Raw genomic sequence first — 20797 nt, forward strand, 5'->3', positions numbered from 1 at the left:
TGAAGTAGGACGAATGGTATAAATTACTGACATTTTGATTGTATTGAAGAGCTTGATGGAAGAAACCACTGACACCTATGAATAGAAACGTTTCTGGTTTATTAGTCAAGGGTTATGTAATGATATTTTGGCATTGACTTTTCAGTAGATTGGCTGAACCGATGGTTTTTCAGTTCATCATATAATCGATAACATCAGGAATGTTTGTGATATTTAAGGTCATTTATTAGGCTACTTAATGCTGTCATGAGGTTGTGATGACCTTATTATCTTTCCTGTGCTACAACCCAAACCCAACCCCCTCTTTTTTTGTTAATAACAGCCAGTTATTCAGCAACTCCCCTATGCGCATTTAAACTATTCATTAAGTGCAGTGAATTATTTAACTGCTTTCTATTAAGAAACCTTCTGGATAAATCATGTGATTAGGGTCTCAGGCTTATTTGTTTGTTAAGTCGTGACGTATGGAATATTGTTTCCGGGTCTAAGCCGTTACTCATTTGAATTGAGAAAATATTTGTTTATGGACACTTTTTTTGTCATATCACACATTAAAGTAAATTAATATTATATAAAATCATGGTGTACACGACAGTCTCTGGACTTGCTGCATCATGGACATCAATAGATTAACAATTTATAAAAAATCTATCACTTTTCAGTCATCTGATATCAAGCATGAATGTGTATATGTATGTATGTGTGTATATATATATATATATATATATATATATATATATATATATATATTGCGATATAAAAGTATTGCATCAGTTTGTAAATGTTTATTATTACAATTTAATGAGCCTCCTTGTCCAGTTTGTTACATCGATTAGATTCGGAAGCCGCTTCGCGTCATATCACACTTAACAAGCGGATAGAGTATTTATTTATATATTTTTTTTGCATTTGTAGGGTACTGCAATTGTAGCCTGTCTATTTGTGGACATTTAAAAGGTTTCCCTCATTGCATTTTGTTGGGGGTTCTCTGTGAATGTGTGCTCTGTTAAAGACTGTGCCATCTCTGTATGACCAGCGCAAAAGTTTGGTTTGCCTTGTCAGCAATAAGACAGACTTGTTCCCAGTGCATGTTAGACTCCAGTGGGACTGCCCTTTGTCAACGGTTTGTTCATTGTTTTTATGGACGAAATTTCTCGGTGCTGTCTTTGGCCGGTGAGGGTCTGGCTGGGTGTAAACAGTGGGTGCGATTGGGTTAAGGAGTAAAACCCTGACCTCTGTAGGCTGTAGGTATTAGTTCGTATGGGACGGCTTCTGGTTCTGGAACGCTGTCCGCCTGTCAGTGACCACTGATCTTGCCTATATATGAGTTTTTTATTTTGCAAGGAAATCAGCATTCGTTATTTTTTTGTCAACGGTTCTGTTCATTATTTTTATGGACCAAATTTTTAGGCGCAGTTTTGGGCCGGTCGTGGTCTGGTTTCGGGTATAAATAGTGGGAGCGATTGGGTTACTGAGTAAAACCCTGAACTCTGTAGGCTGTAGGTACGAGTTTGTATAGGACGGCTTCTGGTTTTGGACCGCTGTCTGCCTGTCAGTGACCAGTAATCCAGGCTATGAGTTTGTTTGTTTGTTTTTTTTGCAAGGAAATAAGCATTCGTTATTTTTTGTCTGTCGGAATTTACATTGAGCATTTGTTGAAACACGAATGCCAGTGTTCTATGTCTTGATCTTAGCTGTGCTTTTGCTCTTTATCTCCTTCCCTTGCTATGCTGAACTCTTACAAACTCAACACAGCAACACATAAAGAAATGTGACAACAGATTTAAATACTAAGGGGTCTTCGTACATCTAATGGATGTGTAAGATATTCAGAAGCGTACAAAGGCGGAAAGTTTTTGCTTTGGAAGTATGGAGTGTGACATTTATAGACAGATTGGCGGAGCAGCGATCAGATGAATGTTTTCATCATTGAATGTTTTAATCACACCGGTGTGATCGTACCCTACCGAGGCCAGCCAAGACTGAACACATCGGTTTGATTGTACACATTACAAGTTTAAATAATAAAATATTATCACAAAGGAATACTAAAATATACAAAAAAACTATGTTTTTTTTTTCATGGAAAACAAAGAAGACATTTAAGCATCTAATTTGTTTATCAGCACTTTTTATTAGACAAATTAAAAGCTGGTTGCTGGATGTTGCGTTCCACAATTCACGTGGCAATTCAAGTGACCCAATCGCAGAGGAGATGTAGAATTGATGTGGCGCATATGGTACTGCGAAAACGTTATTTAATTCACAGTAAGCCTTGTCGCGGTCGCATTTTTGTTTTGATGAATTGTGCAGCCCTGCCAGTATGCATGCCTGTAGAAGTGTGCGTGTTGAGAGGGCTGCATTCTGCTGAAGTATTCTGCTGCACCTGGAAGAGGCTTTCAAGTGTGTCGATGTGCATTAGTGTGGAAGAGCTCTGCGAGGCACACAAGGAGATGCTGCTCCAAAAGGGGCGACATTTTCTTTTTGCCAAGTTGATTTTGGCCCTGAAATATATCTGCTCGCACACTGCAAGTGGGGAGGAGGTTCGAAAGGAAAAATATTAGACTGTTATTTCGAATGACACTGTGTCTATCTTGTGTCGATGTGAGCATTGTGATGGTATAAAGCTAGATTGATTTTCTCATAATCAGCAGAATTGTTTATACTACTACCAACATGGTATGTCATAAGTTTTTGATGACCTGGATCCTTTTTTGATTGTGTGCACTTTTTGGGGTAGGGGGATTTTCAGCTAATCTGACAGTTTATTTACCCTTTGTATCTGAAATAACACAGTAGTTCACCTAAAATCATAACTCCAGATGTTTCTTCATACTTTCAGTCTTTCACAAAGCACAAAAGGAGAAAATTCGAAGGCCATTTTCCATGTAGTTACCTTTAATAGCGACGATCTTTCAATAATCCAAAAAAAAAGGACACAAAAGCTGGTCCATATGAGCCCAAGTCTTCAGAAGACCCACAATAGCTTTATGCAAGAACCCGACTGGAAGAGTTGATTTATTCCGGTTTAAATTGGTTTTGTAGAGTCTTTTAAAAGTGTTCTATTAAAGTCGTACAGTACATGGTCATGCTGACACCGTGGAGATGACTATCATCAAAGTGACTCTCTTTTTTGAAGTAGTTGTTTGGGAAGCACAAGTTGACACAGCATCTCGCCATATTCTAATGTCTATTGCATTCCACCAATAATGCCATGAGCTTTTGAATATGATTAAACTCTTACATAGACCTTTTATTTGTTTTCAGAAGTTTAGCAAGGGTGTTTCATGAGTATCAAGCCTGTGATGGGAATACAGGGCCTCCACTATGAGATCAAGTGTTGGCCGTCAAATAAACAGTGCAGATATAGGGCAGATTAGTGAGGTACCTGATACGGCAGGTACAGCCCTCTGTGGACCTGCACACCATGTTCACACCATGAATGTTGTGTCTCACTGCACAAAACGCACTCAGTTGAGCTCTCGGTTTCAAAGTGATTGTGCCGTTGTCTGAAGTGGCTGAATGGAAAGCCTTTCGGTTAATCCTCATATTATGTTCCAATTCTGGCTATGATTTTTAATGTTGTGGGTCAAATTGACTCTAATTGGATTCAGAACAGTTCATTACATACCACACAATGATAATGAAACACAATCAAGGTTAAATAAGTTTACTGGGTAAAAACTTTTAATACTTCTCACACAAAAGAAAAATAAACTTCAAACAGCACATCAAGTTTTTAAAACTTTAACAGCTGAAAATTAATTTTTATTCATGGTGTCTGCAGGTCGCAAAGTCTAAACATTTAACATTATGAAATCCAAAAATTATTATTTGTAAGGCCAATTATCATCTATATATCTGTATAAACCTCTGTATCAGTATATATCATGTGTATATATGAAATCATTTTTACTGTATAATGTTTAGGGGTCACATGAAGAGAATTAATTAAGGGTGTCAAAATTAATTGTTTCTTCGGTGCACCGCGATGCAGACGCGGACAATTCGGTATCGATTCTGTAATAATCGTTACCGGTCATTATGTACTGACGTCATTTATCTCATATGCGCTCTGTCGCGAGGGAGGCGAGCACAGGTATTTACAACACTCCAGGCGCCAACTACTTAAAAACGCAGAAACTGTGCACAATTTCACTACGTGTGTGTGTTTGTTTTCTGGACAGTCTTTCACTGACACTTACAGCAGAAGCCCCTGTTTCACTGCGATTGAGGGAATAAAAGCGAACTCCATTTCTCTCTCTCTCTTACTGTGGCCCATTTCACCTGCTGCAATGACTTTTCCTCCCCTTTCTTTTCCTCTCGGCTGTTATAGCGATACCTCTGGATATAGGTCTGCTGTACCTGTGCATTGTCACGGAACCCGACCAGATTTCATGTGGCGCGGGAATACATTTCATAATAAAGCGCGGGAGCGGTCGGTGTAATTTGAATGGGAATGGGTGGTCTCACAATATTGCTCCCAAGCAAGCAAGCAAGTGCGTGCATGTGTGTGTGTGTTTATTTGGTTGCTGCTGTCTATGTTTGTGTATGTGTGTAAAGGAGAGACAGCGTGATGCTGTGTGTCTATGTGTGTGTCTGTGTGTGTTTATACAGACAGCTTGTTATAGCCCTCCCCAAAAAATATAGCTCTGTGTATGGAATGCCTCGTCGATGCACCAAGATATGGAATTGAACCGAATTGATGGCATGATAATCGTAATCGAACCGTGAGACCAGTATAGGTTCACACCTCTAGAATTTATAGTAACTGTTGATAGCACTGTCATAGAGGTCTATTGATCAGAAAGTACAGGTTATTTCCACATTTAATTGGATAAATCAAAGGCATTTAAGCCTTAACATACTTTATATAAAAAAAAATCATTTAAAAGTAAGTTAGATACATTTTTTTTCTATAAGTATATTCTATAAGTAAGTGCTCCCTAGACAATTATAAGGCTTTAAAAGTCCCAAACATACAGAAACCCTGTTATTTACTCACCCTATTGGTTCAATCCCCTGAAATTTTTAACATTATTTAAGTGAAAGTTAGTTACACGATAGATTTGTTTTATAATAGCTGCATCATAAATGGCACACTGTACATTATGCACTCATTAAATAAACGACAGATTAATCAAATAATACCTGCCATGAGTATAACCGCATTCACAATCGGGAGGCGTTATAATCACTCTCTTACCGTACGTTCACACCGAAAGCGGCGACAGCGTCAAAGTAGACGGAAGTCATTCATTTTCAATGAGAGCCGGCGGCGATAAGCGGCGAGGAGCAGCGCGGCGCGTCTTCGTCGGCGTGAGCGTCGAGGAGAGTTGAAATGAAGTCAACTTTATGGTAATGAGCTATGACGCGGTTCAGCGGCAAGCAATCAGAATGAAGACGTCCATCGCTTGATAGCAGTTCAGAGAACACAGACCTGTGAACTTTGGTTCCGACCACAGTTGTTCCCAAGGGTTTGATTATTGCGGTCGCCGGATTTCCAATTATTTCCAATTTTTTCCTACAGGAACATGCATTAAATAAGTTACTGGCGAGTTACTGATGTTCATTAATGTTATATAAATTTATCTTAAAAGCGGGAATCTCACGCGATGTGAAAGTACATCTGCTTCAGGATATTTCAGACATATGGACACATATTAGATATAATTGAGCAAAGCCACACCACACGCAACTTGATCTTCCGTTGTTGTATGAATTTGATAAGAAGTGCGCAACATTTTCACGCTAGAAACATGTTTTATGCAGGAATGTAACTGATATGCTGCAACGGCTCCTTTAAATATGAGATCAATGTAGCAAGTTTTGACGCTCTCGCCGCAGGAGCTGAAGGCAGAGAGCGTTGTCGCCAGGGCGGCCAGAGCGACCTTGGACGCTCTCGCCGCTTTCGGTGTGAACGTATGGTTAGGAGAATTTTCCAAAATAAATAAATAAAGTCCGATAGCTCCGCCCCTTCCGCTATGTGAGCAAACCTGCGGTCGTTGAGTGCGTGAAGTGTCCATCATTACACACTTCATTTTAGCGGCTGAATGAGTTCATCATCTGGGTAATTAAAGTGCACTTATTATTTTTAGAGTTTTCAGTGTGAACACACTACTTACACTATTTATACTACAAAATGACGTAGAATAGTGCATAAGTATGCTATTTGGGACGCAGCTCTTGTGTTGTTATTAAGACTTAATTAAACTTTTTTTGTGTTTTTGATTGGGGAGGTAGTGCCCTAGAAAATGAATAGAGATGTGCTTTAACCTAAAAATAGCTTGTAAACCAATATTGTGTATTAAAAGCCTTACATTTTCTTTTATTTATACCCAAATAAACTTTGCAGGCTTGTTTTTGTGGGCTCATTTCGATGCGAGTTTTGTAAAACCCTGTGGAATGTTTTTAAAAGTGCTACAGCATGTTTAAAAATCAAGGACAAGTTGTGAAGGATGGCTGCTTGAATCCTGCAGATTATTTCTCGAGAAATGTGTCTATAGGCACACCTTCACTGCGGAGCTTCTTGTGTGTTTCGTTGCTTTATAGAGCAAGCTGCTGACATCACTTCCTGTATGTTTACCTTTGTTGTTGACTAGAGAATTCCTTTTAGGCCAAGCTTATGCAAGTATGACTATTTTAAAACATTTTATCACATGTTTTATAAGCTTTTGTTTCTCTCAGACTACTAATAGATGTTTTTTAAATGCTGGGAGCTTGAAGTCAGCAAATCTTAACAGTGTGTAAGCAGGAGTAGCTGGTGAGGAAATGGTTAAAGGGTTTGTGGAGAGGCAGCAGTGCTGTTATGAAGGGGGTGTGCCGTGTTTCAGCCAGTCAGTCCAGCCCGGGTTTTAGGCTCCGCCTTTCTGAGCTGGAACTACTTGCACTGTAAGCTTTTTTTTTCTTTTTTTTCCATCTCTGCTTCCCTTTTGCTCGCTCTTTCTGGCACTCTCTCACTCTTTCTCATACACTCTCTTGTGCTTTCTCCTGCTGTTCGCCAGTGTGCTGTGACTGTGTCCATGAGTTCTTAGGGTTAGACTCTAGAAATTGACAGTCATGCAGTCTAGTCTTATTTAATTAAATGTGTGTATTGTTGAGCTTTAAATAATAGAGAGGCTTAATAAAGTAATAAAGTACTGGACTAAATGCTTCTATTTTGAGTTATTATAGATTTTTTTGCTTTATTATTAGCAGTATGATTTGCAAAAAGTTTGAGAACTTTGAATAATTAGTGTCTACTGTGTGTTTCTGTGGTAGAAAATTTGCTCAAATTGGATTAGATTTCATTAGTGACCTGTCATTTTACACAATTTACTCTACCTGACAAGTCTTATCATAGTTTTAGGAACAACAAATAATAACTTTACTTTTAAATGATCGTTTGGTTTCAGAAGTAGCTTATATGAAAGGCAAAGACGTCTAGATTATGCTTAATTTACCAAAATAAAATATGATTGTGCCTTGATTTTTTTTAATTATATAGTTAGGACAGTAAGGTCTGACTTTGCCTAGACAAAAGTCAATTTAACAGAAACAATGTACAGTATAGAATATAAAGTGATGCAGTGAAAAAATAATTTATATTGTGTATGATTCCCATGAGCTTGGAGGACTGCATCCATACATCTCTGCAATGACTCGATTAACTTATTAATAAAGTTATCTGGAATGGCAAAGAAAGCATTCTTGCAGGACTCCCAGAGTTCATCAAGATTCTTTGGATTCATCTTTAATGCCTCCTCCATCTTACTCCAGACATGCTCAATAATGTTCATGTCTGGTGACTGGGTTGGCCAATCCTGGAGCACCTTGACCTTGTTTGCTTTTAGGAACTTTGATGTGGAGGCTGAGGTATGATACAATATGATAATTATATAATGTAGTAATAATATAATAATTGTTTTGAATACTTTGTGTTCTTGTGCAAAGACTGGTTTGGTTGAAGTCAAGTAAAAAGTTTTTTAATAATTATGTGATAGTGAAAAATGAAATAAATTTGTTGCTAAAGGTTTGATTTTCTTTAAAGAAATAAGACTATTTTTAAGCCATAATGATATTTCACTACTTTTTAAAATGCATTTTGAATTGCCTGTTCATTAGTGGCCACACAGGGTTCAAATCACATTACCTTACATGTATTATTAGAACAGTTGTTTTTAAATTGAAAATACCTTTTAAAATAAAAATAAAAATCTGTATCTTGCTGAATAAAAAAATGATCTAACGAATAATAGTTGTTATTATTAATTATATACTGAAAAATAATTAATCGTAATTTTATAGAGCCACAATATTCTTTATCTTTGTGATTTTAAAAACTCTAGAACAAATAAACTAAGACAATAAAAAGTAAGCATTCAGCTAGGAAATGATTGGGATTTGGGTTTGTGTGTTCTTCAGTGCTGTGACGATGTGCACAGTTCATGAAAATGGAATTTTATAATCTGACCTAAAACTTATGTCAAGTGGTGAAAAAATGTCATCTTGCAAACAAAAGGCTTCTTCTCCCAGTTTCTAATCCGATCGAGTGTTTACATGTCTTATTAGTCAGACTAGAAGAGGATTAAACCACCCATTACAATCTGAATGAAAATGTAATCGGATTTGGCCAATTCATTACCATTGATTTGGTTACATGCGACTTTTTTAAATTCAGATTGGGCTACTTGTCTGATTACAGACTTGATTATTTGACTATGGTCTATTTAACATCCCCTCTCAAACGCATGACTGGTCCAAGTAGATTTAGTGTAGAGTGTTAAGTAACAAAATTATTGAAAGAAATTCAAGCTTTTGAAATACTTATTGATTTCATTAGCTTTAAATGGTCAATGAGTAAAATATAATAGATTAATTGGTTAAGATTTTCACTATATATATATTTTTTTTTTGATATATTTCAATTAAAAAAAACTTTGTAATTTTAATTTCTTTGTCTTCTGACTTGATTTCTGTTTTGTAATTATGGAAATGTTGAAATTGTATAATATGTATACAGGTCCCACAGGTTTGAAATGTACTTGCAGTGATAGCCAGATTGAAGTATACCTTTTCCCATGGAACGTAAATGGTTAACTACATGTGACAAAAAAATGATTTCTAACAATATTTTCAATTATTATGATGTTATGATGTTTCTTTTCAATAAGTTAAAGTTTCGTTCCACTATTTTTCTTTTATGCTATTTATTCATGTCATTTAAGCTGCTGCTTGCTCTTTATGTTTAGTGGTATTGGCGTGACATTTTGTACAGTATTACCAAATAAAATACATAATAAACATCATCAAATTAACAAAATATACAACAAATGACAAATAAGTGACAGTAAAAAATAATAAAAATTACAATATCTCAGAAAATTGTATAATTATAAGAATAAAAAGTGTACTTTATTTAAATGAGGGCAAATGAGTTGATGAACCATTTCTAATGTTAAACACATATTTTGCAGCCAGTTTTGATGTCTTTACCGAGTATATAATAAAGCTTTTTGAGTCGTTTAGATTAAAGAATGCATTATGTAATGTCTCTTGCTCTCACTGCTGTGCGCACTGTCAGCTACGCAGCTAAGCGAAAGTATATCAGGCTTAAACAAAAAGGTAAAGTAAAAAAACACAAACAATTAATGGCAGCTTAGAAGGCTAAAGTCAAATCCCAGACATTTAAGGAGATTTAAATGACAGCCGGATGCATTTTTAAAGTCTCCAAAAGCCACGTCTCTGTGGGTCTGTAGAGCATGTGAGTGCTGAGTCTGTGAGTGTGTTGACTGTTCTCGCGCAGACAGAACCAGCAGTAGGAAGCTGGTTAATCGATTGCGTGTGTTTGGTTATCATGTGAGGATATAATACAGTAAAAGAATGATGATGATAGTAATAATAAACATAAAAGGTGTCACCAAATATTAGGGCTGTGCAATTAATCGAAAATCCGATTTCGATTTTGGCTTTAAACGATTATGAAAAAGCATTAATCGAGATAAACGATTATTGCATCATATACCGCCCCCTTTCCAGCTGTTGCTCCTTAAAGCGTGAAAGACCACGTGCTTATGTGTGTGCGGCACACATTCGGTCTCATTCGCACACTGAAGCTGAATTATACTGGCGCCGCTTTGTGCACCTCCGCTGACCGCGCACACCTCGCGAAACGGACGAGGCGCAGATATCTAAAGACATCTCAATGTGGGCGATTTAATGGTCAAATAGATGTCAAAACGCAGTGTTTAGTGATTATACATAATAACCCTCATTTCTGTAATAAACAAACAAGTTACGACTTGAGGATCAAAAGACACGTGAAAGAGTAACCCTTAGAGAGACGGCGCGCGATGTTGCTTTTATCATTAATTAAACAAAACGAGAAAATCCTCTGCTCTTGACTGAAGGATTTTTGTAGCTAAAGTTTTATTCTTACAGTGAAAATCCGTAAAGCACAGTTTGTTTCATATTTTTATTCTATTGTATTTATTTATTTTTTCCTTTGCAGGGAGGAAAATCACTGTATTGATACATTGAAGTCAGAATTATTAGCCCTCCTGAATATTAGCAATCCTTTTCATGCCCAATTTCTGTTTAATGGAAATAATTTTTTTTTAACTTATTTCTGAACATAATAGTTTCTATATGTCATTTCTGATTACTGATTTCTTTTGTCTTTGCTATGATGACAGTAAATCAAATTTTTCTAGATATTTTTCTAAATACAAGCATTCAGATTAAAGTGCAATTCAAAGGCTTAATAAGGGTAATTAAGCAGTTCATTGTATAACAGTAGTTTCTTTTGCAGACAATCAAAAAATATATTGCTCAATGGGGCTAATAATATTGACCTTAAAATGGTTTTCAAAATATTTAAACCTGCTTTTATTCTAGCTAAAATAAAAAATAAGCCTAGAAGAAAAAATATTATAGGAAATACTGTTAAAATTCCTTGCTCTGTTAAACATCATTTGGGAAATATTTATTTAAAAAAAAACATATTCCCAGGAGCGCTAATAATTTTGACTTCAACAGTAATCGTTTTAAATAATCGTGATTACAATTATGACCAAAATAATCGTGATTATGATTTTTCCCGAAATCGAGCAGCCCTACCAAATATACTTGTGCAGCCTTTAATATACCTGGGTGGCCCGCCCAATAAAGCATTTGTGTGGGAAGCACTATATTTAATACTTTTTTATGAAGGTAGCCTTAGATGTTAGATAAACACAAACAGCTAACTAACTACTTATGTGTGTATAGAGAATAAGTAATGAGCATTGTTGTGAGAACAGAATCGGATACTCAGGCGCTATCGATTCATTTACCTCTCATTCCTTTGATTTACTTACAGTCTATATTTTTGAGTCCCTTGTTTTCTATTTCGTCAGGCTAGTGCAGATCTCTCTAACTGCCCTGAGCACAATCCCTCTGGGAGCGTCCTGACCCTCAGTGAGCCTCAGCACTGCTTAACGGCTGTTTATTTACCTTCAGGTTACTCATTACCCCAAATCCCCTCACTTGTTTACCTTGTTACCCCTGATGGTAAAGTACACGTAAAAGCCATTTAGTATGACCCTGCTCGCAAAAACAAGCTTCTCCAGGGATCTAAATTGGATGTATTATTCAGATCTTTTTAATGTCAGAGATGTTAGCTGCTTCCATTTCATGAGTTCATTATTTGATTAAAAAAACAAAAGTGTGTGTATATATAAAGGAAAAAGAGACCAGACATTCTGATCATTATGTATGTATTTGGCAGCAAAGAGTTTGCGTGAGCATTTGCATTTACTTACCCTGCATCAGTTACACAATATACAGTGTTTGCCCTCGGCACGAGCACATGCAAATTAATATCATATAGCCCAGAGCGCATTCGTTGCTGTTAAAATAAAACATCTGTTTTAGATAAGCAGTGAAGTTGTAATTATTACAACTTTTGTCTTCTTTTTGGATGGGATTAGTTTTACTTGTGGACAGTTTTTTTCCCCATATATTAGGAGAATCTTACATTATTTATCAAACATTGAACTGAAAAGTCATATTTAACTTTGAATATACTTTTTGTGTGCATTTTATTTATTTATATTTCATATATTTATCTAAGTGTTTTTTTATTGTAATACGAATTTGTTTTATCTTTTTGGACTTTGGTAAATCAAATATAATTGTTTGAAAACATTGACAGAGACATTTCTGAGTATTTTTAAAGTGCTGTAAAATACTTGCTTACCCAAAAAAAGAAGAAACGTTTTGGCTATTTTGGTGAAAACTTGTTGACAACAAGTTGACATTTGCATGTAACGGCTCATACAGTTGAAGTATGAATTATTAACCCCCCTGAAATATTAACCCCCTGTTTATTTCCCCCCCCAATTTCTGTTTAACAGAGAGGATTTTTCTAAACACATTTCTAAACGTAATAATAATAGAACTAATTTCTAATAACTGATTTCTTTGCCATGATGACAGTAAATAACATTTGACTAGATATTTTTCAAGACACTTCTATACAGCTTAAAGTGACATTTAAATGCTTAACTAGGTTAGTTAGGGTAACTAGGTTAAACAGCAGTTGTATCGCGCCTTGTGACGCATTGCGCCGGATGTATGATAGGGCCCTTAGTGGTTGATTTTTTTTTTATACACACGATTATGCCGTCAAACTGTTGTATAAACACAATATCACACTCGTAGCAGTCCGATATGGCTGTGTATTGGCATTAGTGTGAGTCGCGCGTTGGTTTGAGGCCGCAGGCCGAGTGCCTAAGTGTCTCACCAGTGACGATATACACCCATATCGCACTGCTACTAGTGTGATATTTAGGGTTGTAACGGTATGAATTTTTTACGGTATGATAATCGTCTAAAACAATACCACGGTTTGACGGTTTCGCAGTATACGGTATGTTACAAATGTTACAAAATAATAGAACAGTGAAGCAAATTTGACTTTTTCCAAATAATATATTTTCAGTTACTATAAACAACACCACTTACAATGAACAAATAAAAATAAGAAAATAATAAATAATGTGTCAAAGTCCAAATAAACATGGTGCAAATCCTCAGTAAAAAAAATAGATATAAATATTTACTATACTATAAATAGTTACATAACGAAACTAGATTCAATATGGAACATCCTTGGGTTTTATGTGCCAGCATGGATATGGTTGTTTGTGGATATGGATTTGGATATGGTTGTCTGCAATGCAGACAAACAGCTGCACCTTCATTTGCGTCTTTTGAAAACAGCAAGAGCAGCAGTTCGTCTTTGCTGTGTCACTGTTTTGTCATGTTTCTGTGCTGCTGTGCATGCAAAAGTACTTAGTATGAGAATTATTTCATGCAAAACCTTTTTTTTTGCGTTTTATTTAGCCGCGCATAAATGTATGCCTATCTCTCATTCTGTGTTGTTCAAAAAGCTCGTTGTTGGTCCACAAACAAAAGCGAAACCTATGCTTATTGGTTGTGATATAGCGAGTTTGAACCAATCTGGGCATGGAGGAGGGACAATGCATCAATGTATCATGTCTGGTTTGTCCGGAGACACAGTGACGAGCGTTTCTTTGTCAAATCAGCGTTGTCAAATTTTGATGACGTAACAGCACTGATTCCGGAGCCTCTGAAAGCACTAGAAAGCTGAGATTCTCTTCTTTATGCCAATCTTTGAATTGTATGAATCGGATCAGCGGATCAAAAGTTATTAAACATTTAAGAGCAATACTTATTTTTAGCCGCGGGCGGCTGTCTCGGTCTTTAAGGGTTAAAACCGTTGATATGCAATTGTTCATGGTATGATAATCGTGCACGTTCAAATCGTGGTAGACCGTCATACCGGTATATTGTTACAACCCTAGTGATATTATGTGTGTATAAGGTGTTTTGTAGAGTTTGTTTAATTGAATATAAAATACTGTAGTTATTTTCTTAATTTGTCATGACAATAGACAACTTTATTGGTAAAAATGGTTTTAAATCAACAGTAGCATAGTGTAGCGTACTTTGTGATTATGCTTGGTCTGTCTTTTGTGCAATTATATCCACCACATCAAACCTGTAGCTCTTTTATGAAATTATAGTAAGTCACATTTCAAATTGCAATTTTGATCAGATAAATCCCAATCAGATTTTATTCTCCGAATCTTGCAGCCAAAGAAAGAAGTTCTGATTATATGACAACCATAGCTCAAAAAGTGGAATACACAATGTAGTCAAACATTGATAAAAACGTCCTTCTGCAATGGACATTTTCTCTTCGGTTTTGAAAAGTCTTAAGAAATTTTGAGTCACCTTACAGATGTATAACTAGAGTTTTCTAGGGTTAGCCTTTATAAACACTCTTTTTTTCAATAGCTATAAAAACTAGCTTTCGCAAGTCATCCAGCATTTGACACTGGCTTTAAAGACTCGATGGCATTGGGCAAATTGGCTAGCTTTCAGTTGTTGTGTCGCTGGGCAAGATATCGCATGTAATGTGAATCTTTTGAGAGACACATTATAGAGGAGGGGGTTGTTGACCTGGATTAAACCTGTCTCAAGCACAGCACAATAGCCTGCATTTTCAATGATGTAGGTCATTGATCAGAGCGCTGGGCGCCAGGCTAGCAGGCAAGCGGCAGTATCCGTCTCCATCCAGAAACCTTAGCCTGGAAATGTGATGCCTATTATTCTACCCATGCCGCTTTTGTGCCTGTCGGTCGCAAGTCCCACAATTATTTGGGTTTCGTCCAGTGTTTTCAGATCAGTGGTCTGTATTTGGCTTTTAGTAATGTTTGTGATTATGTAGCGTGTTTGGATGTGCTAGGTTTTATTAGCTATGTTTCCATCCATCTATTGTTATGAGCATTTTGGATATGCGCATAAAAAGCCGGTTGATGGAAACGCCAGAAAGTATACATTTTGAAAATGAAAAATAAAAATGTATGCACATAACTAAGTGGGATAAACTTTTCATTCAGTTGAAAAAGATGAAAAAGATGCGCATAAACTACGATGGAAACACTTTTACTGAACAAATTCCAGTATGCGCATTAAAAAAAGTCATGTGATTTTGTTATAAGTGATCTCGAATTGTCAAGAGCATCTGTGCTCCACGTCTTCGTGTCGGCACACAGTCTTCTGAGGCGCAAGTCATTTATTAAATGAAGAAACGATTCACGCAGCTACTCATACCACAGCAAATTCTGTCTTTACTTTTGATATTCACCGCCAGTTAATCAGGAAGTGACGATTTTTTTTGCATTGGATGGAAACGCTGCTTTATTTGTATGTCTTGTATGCGATATTCCAGTTATGCGCATAAATTTAATTTGCATCTTTGGATGGAAAAATAGCTAATGACGTGAAGTTTTTGTCTTGTCTTGAGTTTTTGTTCACCTTATTTGATCAGCTTTATATGCGTTTTTTATATATAGGTTCATGTAAATTTTAATGAGTTTAACTTTAATATATCTTTTTATTGTGACTTAAATGTGTAGTTTTTTTCATAACAGAGCAGAATATGTTTTCAACGCGAGAAAAGCTTGTAGCAAAAGAAAAAGAAAAGCATTTTAAAACAAATATCTTTCAAAAAAGCTATTTTAAATGCATTTTATTGTTTCATTAACCAACGTTTTAAAACATGAATTAAACATTATAGAATTGTCTTTATTTATACCTTTAAAAGTAATTTTTTAATGCATTGTTTTATTGCTTTGTTAAATGGCATTTGAAAACACAATATAAATAAACACATTAAAATATGTCTATTTATTTGTTCATTTATTGTCCATTTAAATTATGATGTATTTATACACATTTTAATGTTTCAATTATAAATTGATAATTTGATTCTTCACATTATTTCTAACCAGCGCTCCTGGTCTTCCATATAAAATGTGTTTTTTATGCAATTATTATTATTATTTTTATTATTATTATTATTATTATTATTTATTTATTTATTTATTTTTTTTTTAGTTTAAGGGTGTTTTCCAGTAATTAGTTGCAGCTGGAAGGGCATCTGCTGCGTAAAACATATGCAGGATAAGTTGGCGGTTCATTCCGCTGTGGCAACCCCTGATTAATAAAGGGACTAAGCCGAAAAGAAAATGGAATGAAATTTATTATTATTATTATTATTGTTGTTGTTGTTGTTGTTGTTGTTGTTGTTAATATTATTATTATTATTGTTGTTAATATTATTGTTGTTATTATTATTATTATTATTATTATTATTATTATTATTATTATTATTATTATTATTATTATTGATATTATTATTATTATTATTGTTATTGTTGTTATTATTATTATTATTATTATTATTGTTGTTGTTGTTGTTGTTGTTGTTATTATTATTATTATTATTATTATTATTATTATTATTATTATTATTATTATTGTTGTTGTTGTTGTTGTTGTTGTTGTTGTTGTTGTTGTTGTTGTTGTTGTTGTTATTATTATTATTATCGTTATTATTATTATTGATATTATTATTATTATAATTATTGTTATTATTATTGTTGTTATTATTATTATTATTATTGTTGTTGTTGTTGTTGTTGTTGTTATTGTTGTTGTTGTTGTTGTTGTTGTTATTAATATTATTATTATTACTATTGTTGTTGTTGTTGTTATGTTACATATTATATCATATACATGGTGTGCTCGGTTGCAAACTCTCTTTTTGCAATATATTTCATCTTGTTAAAGGAAAATGTTTGTTCTACTGTATGAGACATGATTGCAATGCTTGGCTTATCTATGCCATCAAACAGGAAGTGAATTTGACATCTACTTTATAAAATGCCATACACTCCCTATGCATTTTAAACTTAAAATGAATATAGAATCTGCTCAAAACCTGTCGATAAGAGCAACTCCAAAGAGCGTGTGTGTTCAGTGTGCAAAGATTTCTTTTCTTGTTTTTTTTCTGCTCACCTCTCGATCGTGTCTGTTGTAGGGAACTAGATTTTGTAACCATAGTGACGAGCAGCTGAGCACTTGCTGCAGGCCACACTGAGCCTCCATTGGCTGTTACATGCATGTTGACATGTTGGTTACTGTGGGTTGGGGGATGGGCGGAGGAGACACACTGACCCGCACTGTCATGAAGATCACTAAACCCATATATCAGCACTCGGCGTACAATCGAAAGAGTTGCACAGTACAAATAACCCAATGCCAAGCACTAGCTGGCGAGGAGGCTTGCTTTTGAAGTAGATGTGTAGAAGAAGTGAAAACATGCAAACCTAAAGACAAGATTTTGTTTAGCAGGAACCTGAAAATGATGAAACGAGCAGTTTAGAAGTTGAATGAGCTGGTAGAGGCACTGGTCTGCCATGATAATCCTGTGCACTCCTCTGATCTTTGGTGACTCAGCAGTGGCTTGCTTATGGTGAAATACAATTAAGATTGTAGAAGATACATTCAATCTGATTTCTAAAGTGTGTTTTTGCGTGTATGCGCACATGCATGTTTGCGCGCGTCAGTGTTTGCATGCGTGTCTACGCTTGTACACGTGCTTGTGTGTGTGCGCGCGTGTTTGTGTGTGTCTGTGCGTTTTTGCACAGTGCACACATGCATGTTTGTGTGTTTGCATGTATCTGAGTGTGTGCGCGTGCGTGCATGCTTTTGTGCGTGTGAGTACGTGTTTGTGTGTCCGTGCGTGTTTGCACACATTCAAGTGTCCGTGTTTAATTGTGTGCATGCGAGCATGCTTGTGTTTGCGCTGTGCGTGCGTGTGTTTCCGCGTGCGCGCATGTTTTCGTGCATGTATGTACGCGTGTCTGTGTTTGAGTGTGTGCATGTGAGCGTGCCTGTGTTTGAGTGTGTGTTTGTGCCTGCACGCATGTGTTTTCGTGCGTGTTTGTACATGTGTCCATGTTTGTGTGTGTGCATGCAAGCGTGCGTGTGTTTGTGCATGTGTTTTCGTGCGTGTTTGTACATGTGTCCATGTTTGTGTGTGTGCATGCGAGCGTGCTTGTGTTTGTGCATGTGTTTTCGTACGTGTTTGTACATGTGTCCATGTTTGTGTGTGCATGCGAGCGTGTTTGTGTTTGTGCGTGTGTTTTCGTGCGTGTTTGTACATGTGTCCATGTTTGTGTGTGCATGCGAGCGTGTTTGTGTTTGTGCGTGTGTTTTCGTGCGTGTTTGTACATGTGTCCATGTTTGTGTGTGCATGCGAGCGTGTTTGTGTTTGTGCGTGTGTTTTCGTGCGTGTTTGTACATGTGTCCATGTTTGTGTGTGCATGCGAGCGTGTTTGTGTTTGTGCGTGTGTTTTCGTGCGTGTTTGTACATGTGTCCATGTTTGTGTGTGCATGCGAGCGTGTTTGTGTTTGTGCGTGTGTTTTCGTGCGTGTTTGTACATGTGTCCATGTTTGTGTGTGCATGCGAGCGTGTTTGTGTTTGTGCATGTGTTTTCGTGCGTGTTTGTACATGTGTCCATGTTTGTGTGTGCATGCGAGCGTGTTTGTGTTTGTGCGTGTGTTTTCATGTGTGTTTGTACGCGTGTCCATGTTTGTGGTGGCTGTGTTTGTCCGTGCGTGCGTGTTTACGTGTGTGCATGTGAGCCTGCATGCGTGTGTCCGTGTTTTGAGTGCATGTGCATGCGTGCCTGTTTTCATGCGTGTTAGGATGTGTCTGTGTTTGCGTGCATACATACTTTTGCGCATGCATGCATTCATGTTTGTGTGTGTCCGTGCGTGTTTGCACACATGCAACTTTTCGTGTTTGCGTGTGCCTGTGTTTGTGCGTGTGCGTGCGTGCTTCCGCGTGTGTGCATATTTTTGTGCGTGTTTGTAGGTGTGTCCATGTTTGTGTGTGTCTGTGTTTGCGTGCATGCGAGCGGTGTGCATGCCTGTTTTCGTGCGTGTGTCTGTTTGCGCGTGACCGTTTTGCATGCATGCATGCTTGCTTGTGTTTGCGTGTGTGCATGCGATTGCACATATGTGGCATGCATGCATGTGCACACATGCGTGTGTGTTTTTGTGCATGTTTGTTTGTGTGTCCGTGTTTGCGTGCGTACGTTGCGCACGTGCATGCTTCTTTGCATGTGTCCGTATGTGTTTGCACACATGCATGTTTGCATGTGTCCATGTTTGAGTGCGTGCGTGCTAATGTTTGCAAGCGTTATTCCACGCATGCGTACGTGTGTTTGCGTGCATGTACGTGTTTGTGTCTGTTTTGTGTGGGTTCGCTTCCATGCTAGCGTGTTTTGAGTGTGTATTTATGCGTGTGTATTTGTGCAGGCTTGTATATGCATGTGTATGTGTGTGTTTGCAGAGCAGTATGGCCAGGCTTTAGTGGAATACTCATGATTTTTTGCTTTGCAGGTCGCGTAGTCGAGGTTGTGTACAGGCCGATGATGAGGACAGCATGGATGCCACTGATGTCACACCAACTCCAGACATTGAAATCACACCAGAGATTGGTAAGAGGTTCATTCATTTAATCAAGTATGCATGCATGTAGATACGTAAGCATGCTCCTCATGTATAGTAAAAAAAGAAACAAGTTGGTTTTGTAGAAATGACTAGAAAGGATGGATTTTCATATACCAATAATAAAATTGATTTATTAATTGATTGTTTTTCTCATTATTTATTATTTTCTGAGCAAAATGAGCAAATAGCAGGTCTGTTAAATGTCCTGGAGCTTTCACTTTGTTTATGTTAATTTTTACATGAATATAAAATGATATAAAATGACTCGGTACTGAAAATTTGTAAATAAAATAAAGACTACACATATGATCAGTGTTGTTTAGTTCTCAATCAATCAATCAAATGATGTTATGAATTATAGTTAATAATATCAGTTTTGTTTTTTGATTCGTAATAACAATGCGTTGGATTTATTTATGCAAAAAATTTGTCTACTTTCATTTACCACAACAGTTAGTTAGTTAGTTAGTTAGTTAGTTAATTTATTTATATAGCACATTTTCTACAACACAACGTTGCCCAAAGTGCTGAACCCAATCAATACTAAAAATAAAATCTACATCACATATATAACAGTTAAAACATAAGGCAACCCCCTCAACATTAAAAAGGCTAAAATACTAAAGAACAAAGATGGCGTCATAAAAAGAGAGAAACGACTTTACTTTTACCACAAGTCGTAAATGGAAAAAACTGGATTTAACAACTGTATTTACTTGTTTGTTAAATTTCAGATCACTGTCGAATTGAAATCCTAAGTTTCTAACAACAGGTTTTTGATAAGTGGAAAGCTCACCAAAACCTGATAAATGCAGTGGGTTAGGATCGCCAAACCAGACCAGCTCAGTTTTTTCTTCATTGAAATTTAAAAAATTTGGCGAAAGCCAGCACCATTGATATAAATTATCATCACTATGAAATATTATTAAATTACTGTACATTTTCAAAATAAAATAAAAAATAGATCTGGTAGCAAACATGGCTTGTTGAGGCGTATGTGTGGGACACTTTAAAAGTCTAAAATGACTTTAGTAAACCTGTTGCTTTTTGTTATAATTCTTTCTACATTTTACTTTTTTGTTGCCTTTTATCTGTTCCAATGCCTAAATATCCTTAAGAATAAAATATTTTGCGTTCTTTAAAAGAGTGCACTTGCATTATTATGCTATTATGTTCTTATAATGTCTTTATTAGTTATTATTAGTTGCATAAAATGGTGTTTAAATCAACAATATCGTTTATCGCAATCATTTTTGGGTGCAATATATCGCACAACAAAAAGTAGCTACAGTGACAAAACTGGTACCTCTGGTCTAAATAGAAGGTTAAGCAATACAACGTATTTTACAGACCCTAATGTAGATTTTTTAAAATGATATGA

The 20797-nt window shown here is 36.2% G+C and overlaps 1 protein-coding gene across 15 annotated transcripts in view; it reads left to right on the plus strand.

The window, feature by feature from the left end:
• kmt2ca (lysine (K)-specific methyltransferase 2Ca) overlaps positions 1-20797 on the plus strand; it is a 216477-nt gene that overhangs the window by 45082 nt on the left and 150598 nt on the right. For all 15 annotated transcript variants that reach the window (XM_087309099.1, XM_087309103.1, XM_087309101.1 and 12 more), the window contains exon 3: positions 19306-19403. In XM_087309099.1, coding sequence (XP_087165225.1) covers positions 19306-19403 — 98 coding nt within the window. The remainder of the gene's footprint in view (positions 1-19305; positions 19404-20797) is intronic.

This window comes from Danio rerio, chromosome 24 (assembly GCF_052040795.2).
Source record: "Danio rerio strain M-AB ecotype USA chromosome 24, GRCz13ab, whole genome shotgun sequence".
Lineage (NCBI taxonomy): Eukaryota > Metazoa > Chordata > Actinopteri > Cypriniformes > Danionidae > Danio > Danio rerio.